General features: G+C 31.5%; 1 protein-coding gene across 1 annotated transcript in view; it reads left to right on the top strand.

Moving 5' to 3' along the window:
• Positions 1-24176, top strand: part of LOC132715847 (POU domain, class 6, transcription factor 1-like) — a 32027-nt gene extending 7851 nt beyond the window's left edge. The window contains exons 2-10 of the mRNA XM_060698927.1: positions 2770-3015; positions 3576-3637; positions 11426-11587; positions 12239-12391; positions 16934-17085; positions 17443-17824; positions 18230-18407; positions 19303-19523; positions 20214-24176. Coding sequence (XP_060554910.1) covers positions 2855-3015; positions 3576-3637; positions 11426-11587; positions 12239-12391; positions 16934-17085; positions 17443-17824; positions 18230-18407; positions 19303-19523; positions 20214-20338 — 1596 coding nt within the window. The 5' untranslated portion in view covers positions 2770-2854 and the 3' untranslated portion in view covers positions 20339-24176. The remainder of the gene's footprint in view (positions 1-2769; positions 3016-3575; positions 3638-11425; positions 11588-12238; positions 12392-16933; positions 17086-17442; positions 17825-18229; positions 18408-19302; positions 19524-20213) is intronic.
• The last annotated feature ends 344 nt before the right edge of the window (positions 24177-24520 follow it).

Below are 24520 nucleotides of genomic sequence, written 5' to 3'. Positions count from 1 at the left end.
CATGTAGTTTTAAAGGTATAATATTTCATAAATTGCAATCAAAACTTCAAAAGAACAAATGATTGATGAAATTATTTTAAAGAAGCTACAGCATTATAAACATATATGTACCTTCCATAAAATTTGCAGGAATGAATAATTTTAATAATTAAAAGTAAATCTAATTTTGACAGAAAATGATAAAACTAAAAATTACCAGTAACATTTCCTCTATTGTATTCTTTTGTTCCAACTACACCATTTACTTCTGCTTCATCCTCTTGTCACATGTTACTGAAATATTTGCAGGCTTCAACCTAAATTTTGGAAGTAGAAAAAAACAAATATGCAATCATGTCATAATTTTTATTTCTAAAATGGAATGATCAAAATGTATAGTTTACTTAGAAAAATTAAGAATGATTTCATTTTCCCCTCCACCTCCATAATTAAAAACAGGTTTCCTGGAAAGTAACATATAATATTTAAAATCTTTTCAGAATACTGAGCTTACAGAATTCATAATTTTATGAAAAATTAAAAATATTAAGAACTGTAATTCAATTATAACTTACCATTTATCTGTTACAATTGGCTGCTTATTTCCCTCCATTTTTTCAAATTGAATAACGAAGTTTAACACATCTATTATTCTCCATGTTATATATAAGTTTCACAATAAATTTCCCAAGAAAGTTCTGTATAGCTGGGGTAGTAATTAATTCTTACATCCAATTTTCTATGTAATTATCAAAACTCATTTATGTATTAATATATAATTGTAAGTTGATTTATTTGAATAAAAATCACAACTAAAGCCTCCAATATTTCTAAAGAAAATGACCATGCTGGAAATAATTTTCAGGGTGTGATATTTGCTCTGGATTTTAAACTGCTGTCGGTCAATCTGTGGTAACTTCTCTATTTTCATCTGCCAGATAGCCCAGTTTAACATTAAGTATTTTGAAAAACACATGTACTGTACAAAATTCCAGTTGAAGGTTATATATTTGTTTATATAAACTAGAAGCTGACCGTAGAAGTAGGAGATTCTGTGCAGATTGTGAGATGATGAATAAAAACTAAAAATCTTGAACATTACTTATTGCTGACCAATTAATGCATTAAATGATAAATTGTTTGTCATAAGTTAAATATAAATACAATCATTTCATAAGTTAAATATAAATACAATCAATTACTAATAACAATTATCAATTTTATAGATAACAATAAATAATGTTGAGCTAAATAATCTACATAATTTCAAAAAAAAAAAAAAAAAAAAAAGAGAATAATTCAGTAAATGAAAAGAATTTTTGTTAGATAGAGTTTACCATAAATCAACTGAAACTTTCCAGAAGTAGACATTATAATATATTTTCTTCTGAATAATAAATTCAATTTTATCTGAACAGCAATGTAAACTGTACTATTAGTGTTTTACAATATTCATTTCTAATAACCCTAACTAAGAAAAATCAGGCTGGAAATGAAGAATTTTCTAACTTTGAAATATCTGGGTATATTTTGCTTATTAAAAAAATTTCTCCGAGTCAGTAAAATCTGTGTCAAAATATTTTCAAAGTGAAAATATTCCTGCTTCCACCCTGACTTTTACCAAAATGAAGACGATGTCAGGGTAGAAAAAACTTGAATTCCCATGTGAGATTTCTTGAAAATTCAGGGTCCATGTCTATTTCACCCTGATTTTGCCAATTCTGGTTCAAAACGGGCCTGAATCGGTCCTGTTTTTCATAAAAGCCATGCTGATTTTTCGTACAGGTACTCAGCAGGCATTTGTTTTAAACCCCCACATATATAATGTTGAAGTATGTTCCTACAATTATGATATTTACAGTAAAAGAATAAATATTTATTTATTCATACAAATGAATAAACAAATATATATATAAAAAAAACACATGTATGTTGGTTCAGTTTTATGTGTACCTTCATTTATGTGATGAAATAATTACTTATTCAAAATACTTATAAATTCTTATTGATTATAATAAAGTTTCACCCGATGTCAGCCAAACTGATTGAAAATATTAAGTGGAAAAATGTATATGAATTACTGAGTGTTAATTTGAATAATAAAAAGGTTTGAGTTTTGTCATAATACATATTTTGTGAGCTCTTTGTGCATATATTATGTTACTTTTAGGATATTATTATGCAAACAGTTTTCAATTATATTATGCTAAAGAGTCATTTTCATCTTATATAATAAATAACATAATTTATGTCAATCTTATAATGCAGCATTTGATGTCTGTGCCCTAACATTCCTTTATTGAACAGTTAACAAACTTTAATTCACTGCCATCTTCAAGCCAGAGCAGAAATATTGAGAAATTTTCATTTAATGTATACAAGAATTTCCCGCAGAATGTTGTCCCTGTCAATGGTCTGTCAGCATAATCAATTCAGAATTATTGAACGCCTCTGAATCCACTCTCGAACCATCTTTGTTATTCACTGCCAAAGTATGTGTGGGATATTAGCATTTCCATATGAAAATCGTATTATTATAATTTCCACTGTGTCAATGTAAGGTTGACTTCGTATATTTATTAATTTATTATTCTAAATTCTGTCATCTGAATTATTAATTAATGTATTTAATGAGAAATTTTCTATGTGCAACGTGAATACCATTAGCAATCATTAAAATGGATGCTATAGAAATTTTCCAATACCTTTTAGTAGGGAAATTGTCACAATCACGTATCATTTCTATTATAAGCTATTTGTGCTGCTATGATCCTGTGCCGTTTTTTTCAGGAGATCAGAGATTCTATATTAAAAGCAGTGGAAATTGGCTACATGAACGTGGATTATATTTCATTATCCCGCCGCATTCTACATCATGGATGCTGATTCTAATGATGGAACTGTGACAGAGTCCCTGAACGGTGAGACCAAGCCTGATGTTGCCAAACTTGCACAATCTGCCATCATCAAACAGGTTCGTGAAACTTTATCTTCCGTTTTTGTTATATTTTCCTGCTTAGCCTCCATCTTGTTTCTGTTCTATGTTCCTTAAATATTCAAATTTTACGTGTCTGTAGCTCCACGCGTATCTATATTGTGCCTTTTCCCGTACAATACAGCCAGGTAAATATGAAATTTGAAAGGCTCATTAATATATCTATGTTAATTATATGACCCAATGTGACTATGTGAGTGGTGAATAGAATCTTCGTTGCTAAAATATGTACATGATAACTAAGTACATGTACTAGAATTTCATTAGTATTCGCCATACCTTCTCACTTGAATGAGAAATATACTTAAATATTTAGCATTTCTTGATGAGCAGAAAACGTAGGGCTGGAAAATTTGTCGTTTTAGAAAATATCATGTGTTTGGATTGATTTAAGAATTCCCAAGATGTCAAAATGGAAAAATCACAATTTAGAATATTTGTTTAGCAGTATTGATTGTGGGGTAATTAGTGGATTATTAGTTTGACAACATTCTTTTGTGCTACAAAAGGCATTGTCCTTCTTATGGTGTAATTTCGAAAAGATCAAAATGGCCGTAGTTGAACTTTGTTTAGATTTTGTGGATTTTTACACAACTGACAGGCTAGTTATTAGGAAATTGATGGACAACTTGTCTTTTAAGAGGTTTCTTGAGGGAGTAAAAGGTTTGTTGATAATTTTTTATCCTGATTTCTTTTTTTTTCTTCACAATTGCATTTGTTGGCATTAAATTCCTTGATTTAGCATAATGTATTGAAAGGAGAAATAAGAAATTGAAATATAAATGTACATATTTCTAGTTTATTTTTATTTGTTTAATGAGATGATGGTATACAAGTAAATCTAGAAAAAACATTTATTTGCAAGATATTTTGCTAAGGTTCTTAAAGATGGGATTGATTGAAGGGAATATATTTCTGAGACACTAAAAATAGAGTTGTATATAGGGAAGTGCTGCCCTCAGTAAAGGGTGTAGGTAAGAGAGGCCCTTAAAGAAAGACTAAGGGGTAAGATATGCAGGTATAAAATCATGCTAGAAATAAATTAAATTAACATTTTATATTAACATTATATATTATAGTTGTGTAAGAAAATGAAAAAAAAACACAAACAAACCAGTAAACTTTGATACTTTTTATCCTGAACAAAAAACAACAACAACAAAAAGAACAACAAAACAAAAAACATGGCATCTATGTATAAAAAATTAGTTTCTATAATTTTTTAAGTTACATAATGTAAACATTGCCCTTTATATGAAAACATGGGTGATTGGGACCTTTTAAAGATCATAATCTTATACATTTATTTCTTTTACTGTTTCTCTCCCACCCCCTTTCTCGAATCTTACCTCCAAAGATCCTTGGAATATTTTTTTACCTTTCTGCTAATGAGATATTTACAAATAGGGCAGATATGCCTGTCTTAGATTTATTGATATGGTGGAAATATTAATGAAAGCAATTTACTTCAATCTCTTATCATTTCTTAGTAGGAGGAAAAAACTACATTTTATGTGTTTAAGATAAGCTGCATACAAATGAATAGTGCTTTATCTATTGAAGTTAAGAAGTAGGAAATGAAATGATTTTTTTTTTCATAGAAAATTTGTACTTAATAGTCTCTCTGTACTGGAAGAAGATGGTAATCTTTCCAATTTGTTACTTGTTAACCCTTAGAAACATGCTGAATTTTTTGTCAAAGTCTTCCATTTACAGAGTGCTATTGTGGTTTTGGCACTTTAAAAAGAAAAAAGAAGCATTGTCAAAAGATAAGGAATTTACAGGTTTTACCATTTACATGAAACTAGATGATTACATTGCTCCTAGAAATACTATTCCAATTCTGCTTTAATAGTAAAACCATTGCAATGAAATAATTTATGTGTAGGTTAGATAGATGCATAAAGAGAGGTCAGTTTTAACAGACTTTAATTTAGTAGCTGCTGACACTTGTGTCTGGCCAGCCTGCATGGATAATACTGGTTCTCGGAGAGATGATATTATCCCAGCTAAACCTAGAAATAACCAATGCACATCAATTGTGAACTTCTGTTTATTTATTATTTGTACATTTATTAAGAGACAAAATATAGAAAGTTATTTTTTCTGAAGCTAATCTGAAAGAACGTCCCTCATCAGTTACAAGTTTTGATTGAGACCAACTTAAAACCAGTGTATAATCGCTTGGACTTCTAATTGTTGGTGTAGTTATAATTATAGTTACAGGTATTGAATAACTTTTTTTTTCAGTACTAGGGACTTTGATATCATCTTTCATATGAGTTAAGTCTAAAACAGGAAAGTTTATGGGAGATCTGAGTGGTTATATTTGTTTGTTATTGCTTTAAGTTAAAATCATGTATGGGAGGGACGTACAACCTAAATTTGTGAAATATAATATGTTCATTTATAGTGGCCCTGGAAAACGATATAGGCGATACTTTCAGAAGGCTGATAATAATTTTACTTTCAGAAGCATCATGCAAGGGATACTGAAATGTTGACTCCATTCAAGGAGCATTTGTGTAAATCACCATTTCAGGGGACTTAAAAGTAATTTTAGTTGAAGCAGAGTAGTTTTATTTGGAGTAGCTGGGATTGAACTTGCAACCCCTAGATTTTCAATCAAGTGTGTGAGCATTTGACCTTTGTGTCTGCTCTATGGAAATCTTAGGTCTTTCTTACCAGTATACATAATTATAGTCATGTGACTGATTGTAAAGGTATCATTCTGTGCAACTTGCAAACCAAACTTATCTGTTCACCATTGATTATATGAAATTGTTAGTAAATTTTCAGTTCTATATTAAAGGTCTTGAAGGACCAACTTCTGAAGGGGAAGGGGGTCAATTAGGCGATGTAATCTATCAAGGTTGCTAATAGTTTTATTATTAAGTTGTTTTATTTTCTCTCAGATAAAAAAAATAATTAATTTACTGAAAGCTGTAATAGTTTTTTGGCAAATAAAGCTTAAACTATGCTTGGAAACAGATGGTTTAAGTCAAAACAAACTTGAATAATGTATTTTTGTTATTTCTATTTATCAAATTATCTTTGAATGCATTTATCAATTATCCATTAGGGTAATGAAAATAAACATATGGAAAAAATTGAGATGCTTTACTTAAAAATCAGAATTGAATAAGATAAAATTTAGAAGAGAACTTGACTATAAGTATAAAATAACAGTTCCGGTAATTAACCTTTTCTTTCCTAGCACTAAATGAATTTACCCATGTCCATGTGTCAATGTGACCAATGCTGACCAGTCAGCATTTCGTGCCATCTGATCCTGGCTTAATGTGCTGTTTACAGGTTTTGAAATTGTCGCTAAAAATGTTGAATGACAAATTTTTGTTGGTAAGATATTGTTTGTTCCATGCATGTATGTGTTACGCAACAATGAATTTATTGTTTTAATATTTGCAAAATCCATCAATAATTTAATAATTGTATGATACAGTATTAACGTATATATATATATTTTATAGCGATATTTTTAACTACATTCATTCTTTAACAATTCAATTTTATTACATGCCTGTTTTTCTTTAAAAAAAATTTTTTTTTTATTTCCGACCTGGGATTTGTGAAAAAGTTTTTAGGATATTCTTCCATTATAGTGCCGATGACTGTGGAATTTTTCCCCCCAAATAGAGCCCCCATTGTCTCCTTCAATGATGTGATCTGGAGGAATTTTCTGTGGCTTCGTTTATTTTAATTGTTAGAAATGAGCTGTTGCAGTAACTTAGACTGTATTGGTTTATCCTGAAAATCAATATCTCTATTTTCTGGAATTTTTGAGAACCAGTGCCCTGAGATAGAATTATAGTTAAAGTTCCATTGCATATTTTCAGAATGATTGATATTGAATTTTATCGAGTCAGATTTAAAGGGCGATGTATAAGATTTGTCATGTGGTATTATAGCACTCATAATGTGATTATATTTCAAGCATGTATCTAGAATTTCTAATTTCAATATGAATAATTCAATTCCTAGTGGACTTCAAGACTGTAACCTGAATGCATTAAATTAATGCATGGAAATGATAGTAAATTTATAATGTTATATTAACCCTCTGCAGCTTTGTTTGAATAAGACTAAGAATATGATGGTCAGGACACAAAGTCTTTTGCTGATTTTGTAATTAACCCATTACTTCATAAGCATTATGTGAAAAATGGCTGTTTTCATTGAAAAGCCTCCTGTTTCAAGTTCAAACTGCTATAAAACTATAAAAAATGCTTCAATACTGATCAAACTTGGCACAAATGTTGACTGGACCATAGCTTAGGTAACAGCATGCTCAATCCTAAATTTCCTGTTACCTGTAATGGGGGGATTTCTCAAATTGCCAAAAATCGCTATTTTTCGTTGGTTTTTTTCCATCAAAACTGCTTTCAAAGTGCATCGTCGGATACCCACGATTGATAAACATGTTACATAACATGCAATCAATGATGATAATGGTTCGGCCGTGGGTATCCGACGATGTCAAAGTGCTGCAACATCTCAATGGATTGAGAAACAGTCAAAGGCTTTTCAGTGTTGGCTACATGTTACCTTAAGATCGACCTGAGGCCATTTTTAGCCCAAAATTTTCTTGGCATACCTTTTTGATAGGGGGCAGCACTGAAAAAGTGATCTCTTTTATTAACAGCATTTCTCAAACGAAAAAAAAGTGTTTGGGGCCTAAATAAGGGGGCGGGGGATGGGGGGGGGATGGGGGGTGAAAAGCCGTCAAAACATGTCTATATGAAGTAAAGGGTTAATGCTTTCTTATGCTTTGTTATTTGTATTGCATACATTAGAATGATGGAATTTCATATGAAATAATTAAAACATTGCTTGTATAGAACTTTATCTTTTATTTCAGAAAATATAGGGTTAATTCTGAACAGATTTTTTGTTCCCCACCCCTCTCCCCCTATAATCTGTTACAGGTTGTTTTTATAAATCAGGAGAAATTGACCAAATAATTATCAAGCTGCAGGCAGTCATAAGAGATTATATTGAACAAATATAAAACATTATAGCAATAAGAGATATTGCAAATCAATAGATACAGATCAGTTTTCATTTTAAACAGAATATCTCATTATCATTACAGGCAATAGATTGGAAATACATGTTATAGATTTATTCCTCCATCTCACATATAGATCTACCATGATTATTTGACTGTATTAATAAAAAACTAGAAAAATTAACCAATTGTTTAGGTTCTTAGTGAAAAAAGATCCACACACCTATGAAACATAAATTAAGGTCATTGTTGGTGCTGCTATAAAGTTATTGATCTTGTTTTGTTGTACAATTATTCAACATTGATTAAATGGGTTAAAATTATCTTTGGAATAACTAATTAGTCAATTTATCATTTTACATTTATACATTGTCTGCATCTCATATTGATTTCCAATTGGGATATAATTGGTTGTTTATCCTGAAAAAAAATCTAACTGAATTCCATTCTGCTGCACACTTTCTATAGATCATGTGGCCAATATTGATCAGATTAATTGATTATTTTGGTCATAAATATCTTGTCATCATCAATGTTTGATATTGATTATGCATCAAAATGTTTGTTTAAGGTGATTAATTTTGTTGCTGTAATTGTACAGCTTTGTTCACACTTAAAACAGGTGGTTCATCCCCTTGGATACAGTTGATTTTGGTTATTGTTAAGGATGTACAAAAAACTTTTTTTGTGATTGTCTGATATCTAGAGATGAAATAAAGCAGAAAATAAAGTTAATATTATGAACTTGTTCACAATGTTATTAATTTATTGAATGCTAGGATACTAGATTGTTTACTTTAGTTTGACATAAAGGTTTCATTCTCCTGTCCAGTCATTACTGTTACTATCATGACACATATCTTCTATTTTGAGTACAGTTTTCCTCCCAAATAGTCTTCCAAGGGTCCTGAGTTAGGCTGCACTTTTTAGCTCACCTGTCACAAAGTGACAGGGTGAGCTTTTGTGATCACTTTTCGTCCGGCGTCCGTCTGTCGTCCGTCCGTCCGTAAACTTTTGCTTTAAATTACATCTCCTCATAAACCACTGAGCCAATTTCATCCAAACTTCACAGGAATGTTCCTTTGGTGGTCACCTTTAAAAATTTTTCAAAGAATTTAATTCCATGCAGAACTCTGGTTGCCATGGCAACCAAAAGAAAAAACTTTAAATATCTTCTTTTAAAAAACCATAAGAGCTAGAGCTTAGATATTTGGCATGAAACATCTTCTAGTGAGTGTCTACCAAGTTTGTTCAAATAAAAGCCCTGGGGTCAAAATTGGCCCCGCCCCAGGGGGGCATTGATTTTCCCTATATACATATAGTAAAAACTTAAAAATCTTCTTTTAAAGAACCCAAAGAGCTAGAGCTAAGATATTGGGCATGAAACATCTTCTAGTGAGTGTCTTCCAAGTTTGTTCAAATAAAAGCCCTGGGGTCAAAATTGGCCCCGCCCCTGGGGGTCATTGATTTCCCCTATATGTATATAGTAAAAACTTAAAAAATCTTCTTTTAAAGAACCCAAAGAGCAAGAGCTAAGATATTAAGCATGAAACATCTTCTAGTGAGTGTCTACCAAGTTTGTTCAAATTAAAGCCCTGGGGTCAAAATTGGCCCTGTCCCGGGGGTCATTGATTTTCCCTATATGCATATAGTAAAAACTTAAAAAAATTTCTTTTAAAGAACCATAAGAGCTAGAGCTTAGATATTTGGCATGAAACATCTTCTAGTGAATGTCTACCAAGTTTGTTCAAATAAAAGCCCTGGGGTCAAAATTGACCCCGCCCCAGGGGGTCATAGATTTTCCCTATATGCATATAGTAAAAACTTAAAAAATCTTCTTTTAAAGAACCCAAAGAGCTAGAGCTAAGATATTTAGCATGAAACATCTTCTAATGAGTGTCTACCAAGTTTGTTCAAATAAAAGCCCTGGGGTCAAAATTGGTCTGCCCCAGGGGGTCATTGATTTTCCTTATATGCATATAGTAAAAACTTAAAAAATCTTCTTTTAAAGAACTCAAAGAGCTATGGCTAAGATATTTAGCATGAAACATGTTCTAATGGGTGTCTACCAAGTATGTTCAAATAAAAGCCCTGGGGTCAAAACTGGCCCCGCCCGGGGGGGGGGGGTCATTGATTTTCCTTATATGTGTATAGCAAAAAGTTAAAAATCTTCTTTGGAAAAACCCAAATAGCTAGAGTTTAGATATTAAGCATGAAACATCTTTAAGTAAATATTTACAAAGTTTGTTAAAATAAACGCCCGGGGGTCAAAACTGGCCCTGCCCCGGGGGTGTCATTGTTTTTAACTATATGTGTATAGTAAAAACTTTAAAAATCTTCTTTTAAAAAAGCCAATGAGCTAGAACTTAGATGTTTAGTATGAAACATCTTCTTATGGGTGTCTACCAAGTCTGTTCAAATAAACAAATAAAAGCCCTTGGGTAAAAATTGGCCCTGGGGTGGGGGGCCTATATACAGGTGAGCGACCTCAGGGCCATCATGGCCCTCTTTTTCTTACTATTATCTTATGATATTTGGTGCTGAATTGAAGACTGGTAGTAAATTGCTCTGGGTGATATTAATTTGTACTTGATTGAAATTCAGAAGACAAACCTCAAATCGAAGGGAAATGTGTTTTGGTTATGTTACTATTTTCTCTAATAGGTCAGAAAATGTGTAGGCAGCTAGGTAGCTCTTCTGGTATGGTATTATTGTGTTTACAACTATAATACCAAAATTATCTCACTGTACATCCCCACCAAAACAAACCAAAAAACAAATACATTGTGTGATACTGATAATATCATAAGTCTGTTACAACAATTCTTTATTACAGGGTGGGTTATGCTATTTTAGCCACTCACTCAGTCCCTTGGCAACGCATCCTCTTTTGTTACAAACCACGGATCTTGGGCTCTGCTGGGGTCAACTTTGGGGCCACCATCTCTTTCCCGCCCGGGTATCAGCGTTAGACCAACACATGGTCAAAAGAACCAAAAAAAAGACCAAAATGGTTGGTTATCTCAAACTTGACTGGTTTTATAAGAAATAAAACAGACTTAACCCTATTTTTTATTAAACAACTTTGCCTATGATGTTGCACTATAAAGCATAATTTATATCCTTTATCATTTAAATGTTTTTGTCATTAATAACTCAGGCCTCGGTCATTGTATTACTGCCATCTAAATTGGAACCATAGTATTACAGTCATGTATTCTACAAAAACACACTCAAAATTGATATTTACTAGTATTCAATAAATATGCTCTTTCAAAATACAAAGAAGGACAAGTCCATTTATTTAAACAAATTTATCAAAGTAAGTGTTAAAAAAATGAGACAGATTTGTCAGAAATGGCTATGATTTGTTTGAAGTAAGGAAATATGAATGCATGTTAAGTATTGTTATATTATTGCAGGAGCAATATCATCATTATCAAGTCCTTCCCAGCTGTTTGGTCAACCACAAGTGGCGCCACCTCAGTTTTTTCTCACCGGAAATCCCCTCCAGTCACAAACCGGAGCATCTGGATCAGTTCCAGTTCAACAACTTCTCATCCCAGTCTCCACAGGTATTTATCATCATTGTTTTTAAAGGCACATTATGTCTCAGAAAGGACTTTAAAAGGGCTTAAAGGGACTTTGTGTTACTGTTAAATAATGGTTTATTCTTATTACTTGAAAAATGTAGTGCTGAATGTGAAATTACTTGTCAAAAAGTAACAAAATGTAAAACAAACTTAATACTGTGACTTCCATTATAAATCAGTATAATTGTGCTAATTGTCAAAAACCAGCAGAAGCAAAAGTTGATTCAGGTACTTGGCCAGTGAGTAACTTTTTAAAAATTTAAATAAAACACCAGAATAGAAATAAAAATAAATGCATATCAGGGCATAGTGGGCCTTTAAACGAATAAAGCTATTTTTTTTATCTTCATAATGTATCTTAAGATCATGATGATTGATCTTTAGCTAGTATTACTTTATTCTATACTGATTAAGATGCTTTGGTTACAGTTTTCAAATTAAGTTAGCTCATTTTTGCATAAGCTGTATTCTTTTTAAAAAACCCCTGTTTCGTCAGCCAATTCTTGTTTTAATTTTAAGGGGTTTAATAGGGTTGAAAACCCCATTTTTAAAAAAACACAATGTGCCCCCCTCTCATTATACTTGGGAATATTTTTGGGATCTATTTGAATTTATTACAAAATTCTTTGAAAAGGGAATTACCCCCGCAGTTTATCAGCATTCCAGTTTCTATGGCAACTGGTGGGAACCAGCAGATACAGTTGTTGACAACATCAAATGGGCAGATAGTTGCAACAAATCTTGCCAACCTAGCAGGTCTATCTAATCCACTTAGTGCTAGTCTTGCTAACTCAGGTAAATGATTCACCTTTCTTACTAGTAATTCAAGAAAACTTCACACCATTTTCCTAACCCTTATCCTACTGGAACTGAAAGTGTTTAGCCTGAAGCCACCAGTAAAGAACCTGGCCAGCCTGCAAATCTGTGCAGTCTTACCATTGTTGATGCTGTTGGTAGCTCAAATTTTTATATCTTGTTATTTGAATCCCTTGGAGTTTGAACAGATAATTCCATATCAAAAACTGGGAAGATGCAGTACACAAATTGAGCAGTTTTTTAAGGATTACTGTAAAATCATTATTATTCGTGGGGCACGAATTTTCGTGGTTTTCGTGGGTAGGTCAACCCCCGAATTTATTTAAGATCGACGAACTTTTATCCCAACAATTACGCCTTACCCAGGATCTCTGTTCTTATATTCCCAAACATGCTTCGCTCTTTTCAGGCCCCGGTATTTCGTGAAATGGATGTAAAGGTCAAGGGGACAGATAACCAGGTTTTACAGGACATAATAAAATCCGTTTGCAATATTTTAAGAAACTTTGAAAGAAAAACATCGACTTTATGATCCTCAAATTTACTGTCAACAAATGTCGCATCTACATACTTGATCTTGTAGGTCTACTGGACTTGTTTGTGTTAGCAAGGAATACTTAATAATCGAGTAAATATGGGGAACCCAGGCAGTGCAATAATTAGCGCGGCAACAAAAAATTGTCAGTTTGCTCTTATTACTCGACTATTCGAAAGAATTGAACTATTTATCGCCCCGCACCAGTCGGCCCGTCAGCGTCCGCGTCGGCTCTCATTGGTTTAAAGTTTTTTTTTGTAAAAGTCAAAATATCTCAATTTATTACTTGAATATTCAATTTGAAACTTACATTACTTATTATAGTAACAAGGTACATCAGTTTGACAAGTTGGATGATAACTCTGCCTACAATATTGACAGAATTTCCCCTTTTTTAACTTTTTAGAAATTTGGGGGGTTAAAGGGGTTTTTGTAAAGTCAAATATCTCAATTATTTTGCTGGAGATATTCAATTGAACTTAACTTGTACAATACTTATTTTCAAGTAACAAGGTAATCAGATTGACAATTGGGATAAACTTGCCTAACAATTTTGAGAGGAATATGCCCCCCCTTTTTTAACTTAAAATTTTGGGTTTTAAAGTTTTTTTTAAAGTCAAATATCTCAAATTATTGCTTGAGATATTCCCCAATTGAAAACTTTACAATACTTTATTTATAGTAACAAGGTACAATCAGTATTTTGACAAATTGGATAACTCTGCTTACAATATTGGACAGAATTATGCCCCTTTTTAAAACTTAAGAAATTTTGGTTAAAGTTTTTGCTAAAGTGAAATATCTCAATTTTGCTGCAGATATTCAAATTGAAACTTTACAATACTTATTTATAGTAACAAGGTACATCAGGATTGACAAGTTTGGGATAACTTGCCTACAATATGACAGGAATTTATGCCCCTTTGGAACTTTAAGAAATTTTGGGTTAAAGTTTTTTTATTAAAAAAGTCAAAAATTCAATTATTTGCTTTGAGATATTCAATTGAAATTTTTAAAAATATTTTTTTATATAACAATGTAAACATCAGTTTGCAAAATTGCATAACTCTGTCTGGGCAAAAATTTGCAGAATTATTTGCCCCTTTAAAGTTAAGAAATTTTGGTTTTTTAAATGTTAAAAGGTCTTCAAAGATATTTACTTGAAAACTTACACATGCATTTAGGGTTCATTTTAATTTGTGAGTCATTAATTGTTATGTCACGCCAATTCCATAACTCTATCTTGCATTAAGGCTGATTTCATATTCCCTTTTCTACTTAGTCTCTTGGTTTTTGTTACATGCAAGTTTAATATCTCAATAAACTATTTAAAGATATTTATTTAAAAAACTTCACATATGCATTTTAGGGTCATAATTGTAGGGTCACTTACAAAAGATCCAATAATATCTATCTTGCATTTTGCTGATTTTTCTCCCCTTGTTCAACTTAGAAATTCTGTTTTAAAGTTTTGCTTGTAAGTGTTATCTCAATAACTACTAAAGGGGGTTTGTTGCCTTTTTTGGGACAATTTTATGCATTTTTAATAATAAAACATGAATTTTCTTTATAAAACTCTTAAAAACAAGCCCTTTTTACCTTTCTGTCAAAATTTGTATTCTGGGTTTTTAGATTTTATACCAATAAAACCCCCCTTTGAATTACCTTCCCAATAGTCAAAACCAAAACTTAAATGGCCTTTTAAAAATAATTTATAAAAAAAAAATTTGGCCCCTTTTTTAACTTAAAAAAAAAATTTAAAATTATGAAGGCTCTTTTACATCAAAGCACTTAGAATAGTCGAGCTGCTGTCCTACTGACAGCTCTTGTTTAATTTTTAAAAAAATTTTTAAAATTAATTTCGCAAGACACAAACTATAAAAAAAAAAACGACGCTAAAAAGATTATTGTACTTTCTTTTTCGTTTTTAAACTCACCTTTTTTTTAAAGAAAAAGGGGAGCTATCCTACTCCCCCCGGGCCGGGGCGGGTTCGGCGGCCTGACGGGTTAGCGTCGCGTTGGCGTACAAAACCTTGGTTAAGTTTTTTCGTACCACCCCCCCTTTTTTTCAGAAGTATTTCAAGTATGGGGTTTGAAACTTTCCATACTTGTTCACCCTCATAACCCCCCTCTACAGACAAAGTACATAAATCTGTCAAGGTTTTTGACAAAATTATGGCCCTTTTTTGGGGTTAGGGGAAAGTGTATTTTAGCTTGGTTAAGTTTTTTTTACCACCTTTTACTTTATTTCAAAACAGGAGGTATTGCTTTTAAACGACCCTACTTGTTTACCATTTTTCGACCTTCATCAAAAGACAAGGGAATAAAATCTTTTAAGTTTTTGCGTTATTTCCCCTTTTTGACTAAAAAAAAAAATTGAAATATGGGGGAAAAAATCCACTTATTGCCCTGCTAAACCCTTTCTGAGATATTTTCTTTTGAAACTTTTTTTAAATGCTATTTCATCGATCATTTCCCCCGATCTGTACGCAAAGAGAAGGTAAAACCTTCTGATCAAGAGATTGTTTTTAAAAATTAAGGCCTTTTATCGCTTAGAATCTTGGGTATAAGTTTTTAGACCAGTCCCACTTTTGACTGGCAACCCCTGTTTGAGATAATTAATTTTGAAAGTTGAAATACTTGTTTACAATTCATGATTTCCCAAACAATGCTCCAGGAGAAGGCGCTTTAAATTTTGTCAAAGATTTTTATTTGAATTCATGGCCCTTTTAACTGTCAATGTTTTGGTTTATTATAGGCAAGGCACTAAAAAAACTTAAAAATCTTTAAAAAAAAATTCATTCCTATCCACTTGTTCACTTTACCATAAATTATATGTCATATAAACATTTTCTGTAATATTCAAGGGTACAAAAACAACTATTAAATTTTAAAAAAAAATACGGGAGTTTTCTTGTATTGCCTTTTTCCCTGAAAAAAAAATTTTTTTTTGGGGCAAGCAAAAAAAAAAAGTTCGAGCGGGGCTGTCTTACGGAAAAACTCTTTTTAAAAAATGATCCAGTTTTTAAAAAAATTTTAAAAATCTGAAATTTGAGGGGGAATCTTTCCTTTAAAAACCAACAAAGGGGACGCCACCAAAACTTTTACAAGATCCACATTTTACTTGTGTTTTTTTTAAACCGGAAAAAATTTATATCCCATGAAAAATTCCCCCAAAATGGGCTTTAAAACCTTGCCTGTAAATTCTAAAATTATTTAAGCCAAATTTTCGGGGGTGAAAAATTTTTAAACCCTTCGCGGGGTTAAACCCCCGGCCCAAAAGGTTTGCGAAAAATTATCCCGATTTTTAAAAACATCGGGGGGGAATTAACAGGGGCTTTGGGGTAAAAAAATAGAGGGGGAAATTACATTTTCACAAAAAATTTGTTTTTTTTGAAATCTTTTTATGGGGGCAAAAAAACTTTTTCTATATTAGGGGGGGTTTTTTCCCCCAAGGGGGCCCCAAGGGGGTTTTTAAATTTATTGACAACCTTTTGGTTGGGAAAAGTAAAGAAAATGTCATTTTGGGTTTAAGGGTTAAAAATGTTGGGCGATTAAGATTACTTTCCCTTTGGGGTTACGGGGAATTTTTTAAAAAAAAGGGAAAACCCAAAAAAATCAAAAAAAAAATTTAAAAGAAACCCAGGGAAAAAAATTTCCCTTTTTGTTTAAAAAAACCACAAAAAACCCAATTTCCCAAAAAAATTTAAAAAGGGGGAAATTCGCATAACTTGAGTAAAAGTTTAAATTTTCTCTTTCTTAAACCCCAAAAGTAGCTTATACCTTTTGCTTGTATTGCCATGGAAAAATAAATAATTTTGTTCCTAGTCAGTATAACTGTGCAATAAGTGTCTTTGTTATTGTTACATTTAAAATACACTTTTTCCTTTCTTTTTATTGATAAATTTTGTCATCTTTGTAATCTTTATCTGTATATTTTGCTGTAAATTTTAAATTAAAACTGTCTATTTTAACCATATTTTCAGTAAACAATTTGGCTAGCCAATCATTGCTACAGAATTCATCCTCCCATCATTCCTCAGCAACACAAGCATTGACCAATCATCTTGCAGCAGTGGCTCCCTCTTTGTTAGCTGCTGGTGCCCAGAGTCAACTTCTAGCCGGTCTTGGCCAACAGGTAAATGCTGCATTTTTTATAAAATCTGCGTTTTAATTAGAATATCATAGATAGACATGTATCAGATTGGTGTATGTTATTTTGACCAAAACCAACTCAAGATATGTAGTCTATCTACTTCTTTATAATGACTATTTTCAATGTACATGTATTTTTAAAATTCAAAGTTTTCAATATCTCAGGTATTTCAAAATCTTGGTCTTACAAATATTTAACAGATTTATAACAGATGTGAACAGTTGCTGAAATTCAGAACTGAACTACTCACAGATTTTAAACTAACTGTAAACTACACATTTTGACATCACTAGAGAGCGCGAGTTAATTAGGTCAATAATAATGTTATATGTTTTACAGCTTTTATCACAAGTATCGTTAGCTCAATCAAATGGGACAAACTCACTTTCACAGTCTAGTCAGGTATCTAACTCATCGGCCAGCCAGACTCAGGCTGTCCTAAACTCCTTACAGCAAACATTGTCGGCTGCGAGTGCAGGTCAGAATGGTATCACAGTTCAACCGGCATCAACACGTATTTTAACACAGAATCTCAACAACACAGCTTCTTCATTAAACTCATCCAACACGACAACTCAGTTACTTGGGAAGATTTCAGAAATCGGGGCATCAGGTCATACCAACACGGCTGTAAATTTAGCCAATCAGATATTAGCAACTCGTGTAACGTCAACACAGCTTATTAATCATGTGCCATCTTCATTAGAAGGATTGATGCCAAGTATGATTTTCTCTTTATATATGATTATTATATGCATAGCTAGAAAATTAAAAAATTAATAATAAGTCTTTATTTATAGGGACTTATGAAGGTAGTTTACTGAAACACACTGCATTTCCTTGACTTAAAACCAAAAAACCTTGAGTGACTTAAAACTAAAAAAAATGACCTAATTGTTAAATATGTATGCTTTTAGGTCTAGGGATAATAAACTCAAGTTTAGGTTAAGGGGATATTCCTACATTATGTTATCAGTATTGGTTAATTGTAGTTGGATTTTGCAAGATTTTCATGATAAAGCAAAAATGAATATACACAATGTAAACTATGTTTGAAAAAATCCAGAAAACAGTATGTAACCCTCTGAGTTTGAGTTTATTTTCATATGATGTTGACCATTTATAGATACTGTGGGTAATTCAACTGAGAGTACAACAGTGGATGGTATAAACCTTGATGAGATAAAAGAGTTTGCAAAACAATTTAAAATCCGGAGATTATCTCTTGGCCTCACTCAGACTCAGGTGGGGCAAGCTTTAAGTGCAACAGAGGGACCAGCCTATTCCCAGTCCGCCATTTGTCGGTAAGTTAATCTACAGTTTTCAAAGGTTGTTGAATTTATCTGTGTAAGGAAGCAAGAACCTACGTTATAGTCTGTATAGCTGAAACAAACAATAAATTTATTCCATAACCAATGACCCTCTGTTCATTATATGAAAATAAAAGAAATATCCCCTAAATCCATAATTGTAGAACCTCTATAATGTTAAGCTTCTGCTATGAATGTTATTCTACCAAGATGCATGAATGTGTACTATATTTTATATCTAGAAGGCTGATAATAAGAAAGGGTTTGTATTTACAGTAAAATCTGCACTCTACACAATTTTATATTTTTTTTTTCAGAAATGTCTAGCTTTGTAATTTAAAATGATTGTTGTCTTTTGTCGTCCTTAAATAGAGGATATTAAATGAGTGTAGTTTAATACTAAATTTATTGAACGAGTTTAATAAAATCATATTATGCGAGCCTCTGGCGAGCATAATATTGTTTTATTCAACCAGTTCAATAAATTTAGTATTGAATCTGCACGAATATAATATTCTTTTTATCACATATATAAAATAAGAACAGTAAACTGTTAAAATGAGTAATTTTTCAATGACGCGCCTATAGTGTAACGCTAACATTAGCGCTCTTTAACGCTATGTTTCTATAAAGCGCAAATGACGTCACGTCAAAGTGTTATTACACTAGTGTAATATCGTTTTTATTAAATGGCTTTATTACACTCCTGCGCCGCGTTTTATGTGATAAACTTTTATATTAAATATATCACAGAAACTTAATAAAATGTAACACAGAATCCTGTATGCTTGCTTTATAAGGCCATTCGAGACTAGTATATCTAAAAAGTCTACATTCAGTGGCAACTCCCATACAATTCAATTATTTATATTATGATCATATATCTCAGATTTGAAAAATTGGACATCACTCCAAAGAGTGCACAAAAGATTAAGCCGGTGTTAGAAAGATGGATGCTGGAGGCTGAGGAGAGATACAAAAATGGGATGCAAAACCTTACTGAATTTATTGGCAGCGAGCCATCAAAGAAACGTAAAAGGCGTACATCATTTACACCCCAAGCTTTGGAACTGCTGAACAAATTTTTTGAAAGAAATACTCATCCATCAGGTGAGATATTTTAAATATTTTCATAACATTTACAAGTTGAGTCTTCCTTGTCAAAAAAGATATTAAGGTCTCTGACAAATAGGTTATGCTTAGGAATTTATCCAGATGCTAATGTTAGACTTTCTGAATTTAAAACAAAGTTTACAAGTGTAAAATCCTTTACCAGCTAGTTTAAACAAATCTTACCCATGCTATCAGTGGAGACCAAGGTCTTCATGCTGTCTGATCATGGTTTGCACTGTTTGCTATTGGTTAAGTTCATATTTTGAAATTTTCCCTAAAAATGATGGTTATGTCCAGATTGTAAGATAAGGCATGTCCATTTAATATATTTAATTTGGTAAGGGCTAAATAATTGCTGTATTGAAATGTAACATTGAAGTAGCAAACTGTAACAAAGTCAGCAGTTGAATGGTACAGATATATTGGGCTAGCCTGGCCTAGTACTGTTTACAATAGTCAAGTCATTATTGCTATAAATGACTAAATGTTATGTCAATAGTGATTCACAATAAAAATGGTTTAGATATCTTTATTGTCACTAACACATGAAGTATGTAATTTATGAAATAAATTATATCAACAATGTGTAAAAATTTTAAATTTACTTAATCGGCTTTCAGGTAAATGATGTGATATTTTATCTCACTATGGCATGTTTTGATTATGCTAACTTTCTTTTACCTACAGGTGCAGAAATGACAGAATTAGCAGACAAGTTAAATTATGACAGAGAAGTTATCAGAGTTTGGTTCTGTAATAAAAGACAAGCTTTGAAAAATACCATTAAAAAGCTGAAGCAAGAAGGGCCATGATTGGACTGTCCATTTGTAAAAAGGATTGTGATTGGTTAGTTCAGCAAGACTTCAAAATCTTGTTCTCAGTACTTCATTTGAAACCTGAGCTGTGATTGGTCACTTCAGGTGCAGGAAAGAGTTGTGATTGGTTAAAATATGAATCTCAAAGCAATGGACCAGTTGTTGTGTTAGATTTAGCATTTATTGTTTAAGATTTTTCTTGACATGTATTTGTTGGCAGATTGAGGTAGCAATAGCCAGGAACCAGTATATAAAGTGCAATGAGTTGTGAAACTTGAACAAACAGTTTAAGGAGGGTGTCATTTGAAGCCAGAATGTCTCTTCCATGCTGTAATCTGCTATAGATGTTAGTTTTAAAATATTGACTGTTTTTGTATTAAATATGAAAAGTTCATACTTAAGTGGAGTGAATTGCTAAACTTTTTTTTTCTCTTCAAGTTATTGAGGCAGCTTTCATGTTAGTATTTATTTAAGACTCTTTTATTTTTTTATTTTTTTTGTTGGAGCTATGGCTTTGTAAAATTTGAGAAGCATCTTTTTTATTACAAGATGACTCTGGGTATCAGTGTTCAAGACTTTTATGTATTATTATTTTTCTTTTTAAACTATGTTTAAGTTTGTCAAAGAGTTATGACCCTTTCCATACAATAATTAAGATTTTTTACATAAATCACTTTGCAGGCAATCTTTTCAGTTATTATAGTAGATGTGCAATCTATAGATTTTTTTTCATTTTAAATGCCTGTATCTCTAAATTGTACGGGTATATGAGAATGTATTTTATACATAGCAGTTGCTATATGTATATATGGTTTTGTGCTGATCTTTTCAATAGAAGAAATTTTTATTGAATCTTTTACTCTTATCATCTCATATATAATTTTTGTGAGATATTTTCACATTAATTTCAAGCATCATACAATTATGATATTATTTTGATAATTTTTTACATGACACATCTCCAGTTGGTTTTTAAAGGATATTTAATTTTGGTAACCTTTTCACATGATGCAAGTTGTATTGGTCAGAAAAAAAAAAATGAATTGAAGTTACCTTTTTATTCATGTATTGTCAAATAATAGTAATTTTGAAGGACACAGCTTATGCTGGTTAGGTCAATAACTAGGACGTTCTCTCACAAAATGTGTAGAGCTATCTGATCTCATTCATTCTATTTTCTCCATTTCATACTTTATAAAACTAATAAACATTAGTTCATTTTAAGACATCATATAAAAAGAGTAAACATAGATTCTAACTTTATTTTCTCTAATTTCGCAAAGATTTTAAGATATCTAGACATCATTTCCTGAGTTAAGCTTAAAGCTACATGTATACTGAAAACATTTCATAGATGAGTAACATCTCATCTCCATGTAAGTGGTTTGATTTGACCTAAGAATTTAAACAAAAGTCATAAACATGGATCCTTACCTTGCTGAAACTGAAACTGATTAGCAGTTGACACCAGTATAGAGATAGGGCTTACTTTCTTCATTATCGATATCTCTATATTAAAAGTGGATAGTCCCAGATATGGAAGCTGTGCATATTCATTTAAAGTGGATTGGTCTACAATGGGCACATTTTCCATAAACATTTCAAATCTCGATAAAAACAATAGAAATGTATCATTTGGATTTTTTTTTTAAATGTTGCTTGAAGACAAAAATAAAGGTTATAGAGTTCTAAGTGATTTAGTTTGAATTTTTATAAGATAAATAATAGTATTTTATTTGTAATACATGTATATTATTAGTGGTAAGGTTATATGACCCTATGTAAACGGCTATTAGTAAATATGACCCGAGCTGCTAGGTGAGGGTTATATTGCAAACAGCCGTTTATATACGGTTATATAACCTGTCAACAATCTTTATTACGAATTTATAATACAGCAAACATCATTTTTTAGAGAAAAAAGTAAGATTCCTTCATAATCGACAGCAGCCGTGTATATAAAACTATATAAACATCACGACTATCAAATGAAAAGCGACTTTACAAACGTGCACTATTATAATGAATGATGTATCTTACACTTGCCAACAATATCCAAATACAGTTATATTGTGGTTTGTTGTTATGTCTGATACTAAGTATTACCATTGTAATTATTTATTGTATTACAGATCTTCCATTATAGACCAATTCACTTTAAGATAATCAGTAGCTTAAGGGTTAAATTATAGAAAAATCTACATACCAGTGTTTATTTAAAGATCTTTATATACCATTGATGATATTTAAGATATTTTGTTCATGTATTTATTGTATATTTATTAAATTAATTTATTTGTTATATTTTGTTGTATATAAGAATCAATGGCATTTAATTATTCTGAAAGATTTTCTTCAGCATTTTTTTATGAAGAACTGGTATCCTGGTTAGGAAAAATTTACAATATTAAAATTTAAGGAGTTATTTGTGCAAATATAATATCCTAAAACTTACTTAAAGCTTGTATATTTACATTAATCTATATATTAAGCCAATACTGAATTTTGAAAGGCAAGAGCTGGCTACACATAGTTGTGGACTTCCATAAATCCATAAATCAGAGCAAGGACAGATCTAGCCCTTCATATATGTATATTTTATTTCCTAACATAGGATTCATTGTGCAATATTCATTTAACATAGAAACAGGGTGTTTTCCTATATGAGATGATGTAATTTTCCTCCACAACCTTTATTTTGTAATCCATTCAGTGTTGTGTATTAAATATGAGCCGCGTCATGACAAAACCAACATAGTGCGTTTGTGACCAGCATGGATCCAGACCAGCGTGCGCATCCGCGCAGTCTGATCAGGATCCATTCTGTTCGCTATCAGTTTCTCTATTTGCTGTAGGGTTTGTAAGCGAACAGCATGGATCCTGACCAGACTGCGCGGATGCGCAGGCTGGTCTAGATCCATGCTGGTCGCAAATCCATTATGTTGGTTTTGTCATGATGCGGCTCAAATATTAGTTTTGTGTTTGCAGGCTTCCATTAATGTTATACAAAATATGTGATTTTTTTTTAGTGCATTGTCAATTAGATTTACTCTTGAATTTTCTTCTGCAAAGTTTCAAAGATCTGATACACAATTTTATCAAGAAAGATGTAGAAATTGTTATAAAGCAAGCCTCTAACCAGATTAATTACATTTTTCATGGATGAGTTTATAAAATCTAAATATATGACAATTGTCAAATTCTTCTAACTGCATGAGATAACATATTGAAATCAATTGTGTATGCCATTTTTCTTATGAAATGTAAGGCAAAAGAAACATCATTACATTGTTATACTACACATGTGAAATATATAGAAATACGTAATGCTAATGTAACATTAAAAACAAGCAGAGCTTTCTGATTAAGTGTTCGCTATGAACTTTAAAATATTTGTCAGTTTTTAACCATGAATGCTAATACAATGTACATGTCTATGGACAGTAAAAATATGTAATGAGTCACTTCTTTAAACCCACAATTTAGTAAACCCTTTAATTGTGTTAGTAACAGAGTATTAATGGGCAACAGAAATAGTCCATTGTGTCATATATTGCATAATTTATTTAGAATGCCACTATCATTGTAAATATCTATATATTTATAACATTATATTAATTAAGTTTGATTTTTTTTAAGGATTTCTTTACTTTTTAGGAGGCTGGCAGCTTTAAGTATGAGAAATTCCTTTTTGTCATCAATATTATGATAACATGTTTTACAAGTATAGTGAGAAATATCTTGTGCAATAACAATTAAAATGTATGCTACAATATAGTAGTGTTACCTCTGTAGAGATATAGAGAATCTGTCGAGCAATTACCTTTACACAACAGTATCAACAGTAAACCCTCTTGAAATATTAATGAAAATGTCTAAATTTAAAACAACAGAAGTCTAATTCAGAAAGTTAAGGTTTTAAAGTTGATAATATAGATTAACATATTGATATATCACTGATATTTTAAACGGGGTTGTTTTTATTTTCTCTGCATTATTAAATATACAAGAGAGATGGGTTTGATTGTACACTGTTTCTTAAACATGTTATATAAAGAGAGTGTGATATTGAACTCTAGAAGTTATGACCAAAACATACACATATTTCTACTCAGTATCATCTGTACTATATGATCATTATATCATTATCTTCATTGTATCTTTTCATTCTATTTATTT

The sequence above is a fragment of the Ruditapes philippinarum genome, unplaced genomic scaffold (genome assembly GCF_026571515.1).
Source record: "Ruditapes philippinarum isolate M1 unplaced genomic scaffold, ASM2657151v2 ctg661_1_1_1_1, whole genome shotgun sequence".
Lineage (NCBI taxonomy): Eukaryota > Metazoa > Mollusca > Bivalvia > Venerida > Veneridae > Ruditapes > Ruditapes philippinarum.
This window is presented reverse-complemented; position numbering and strand designations above follow the sequence as displayed.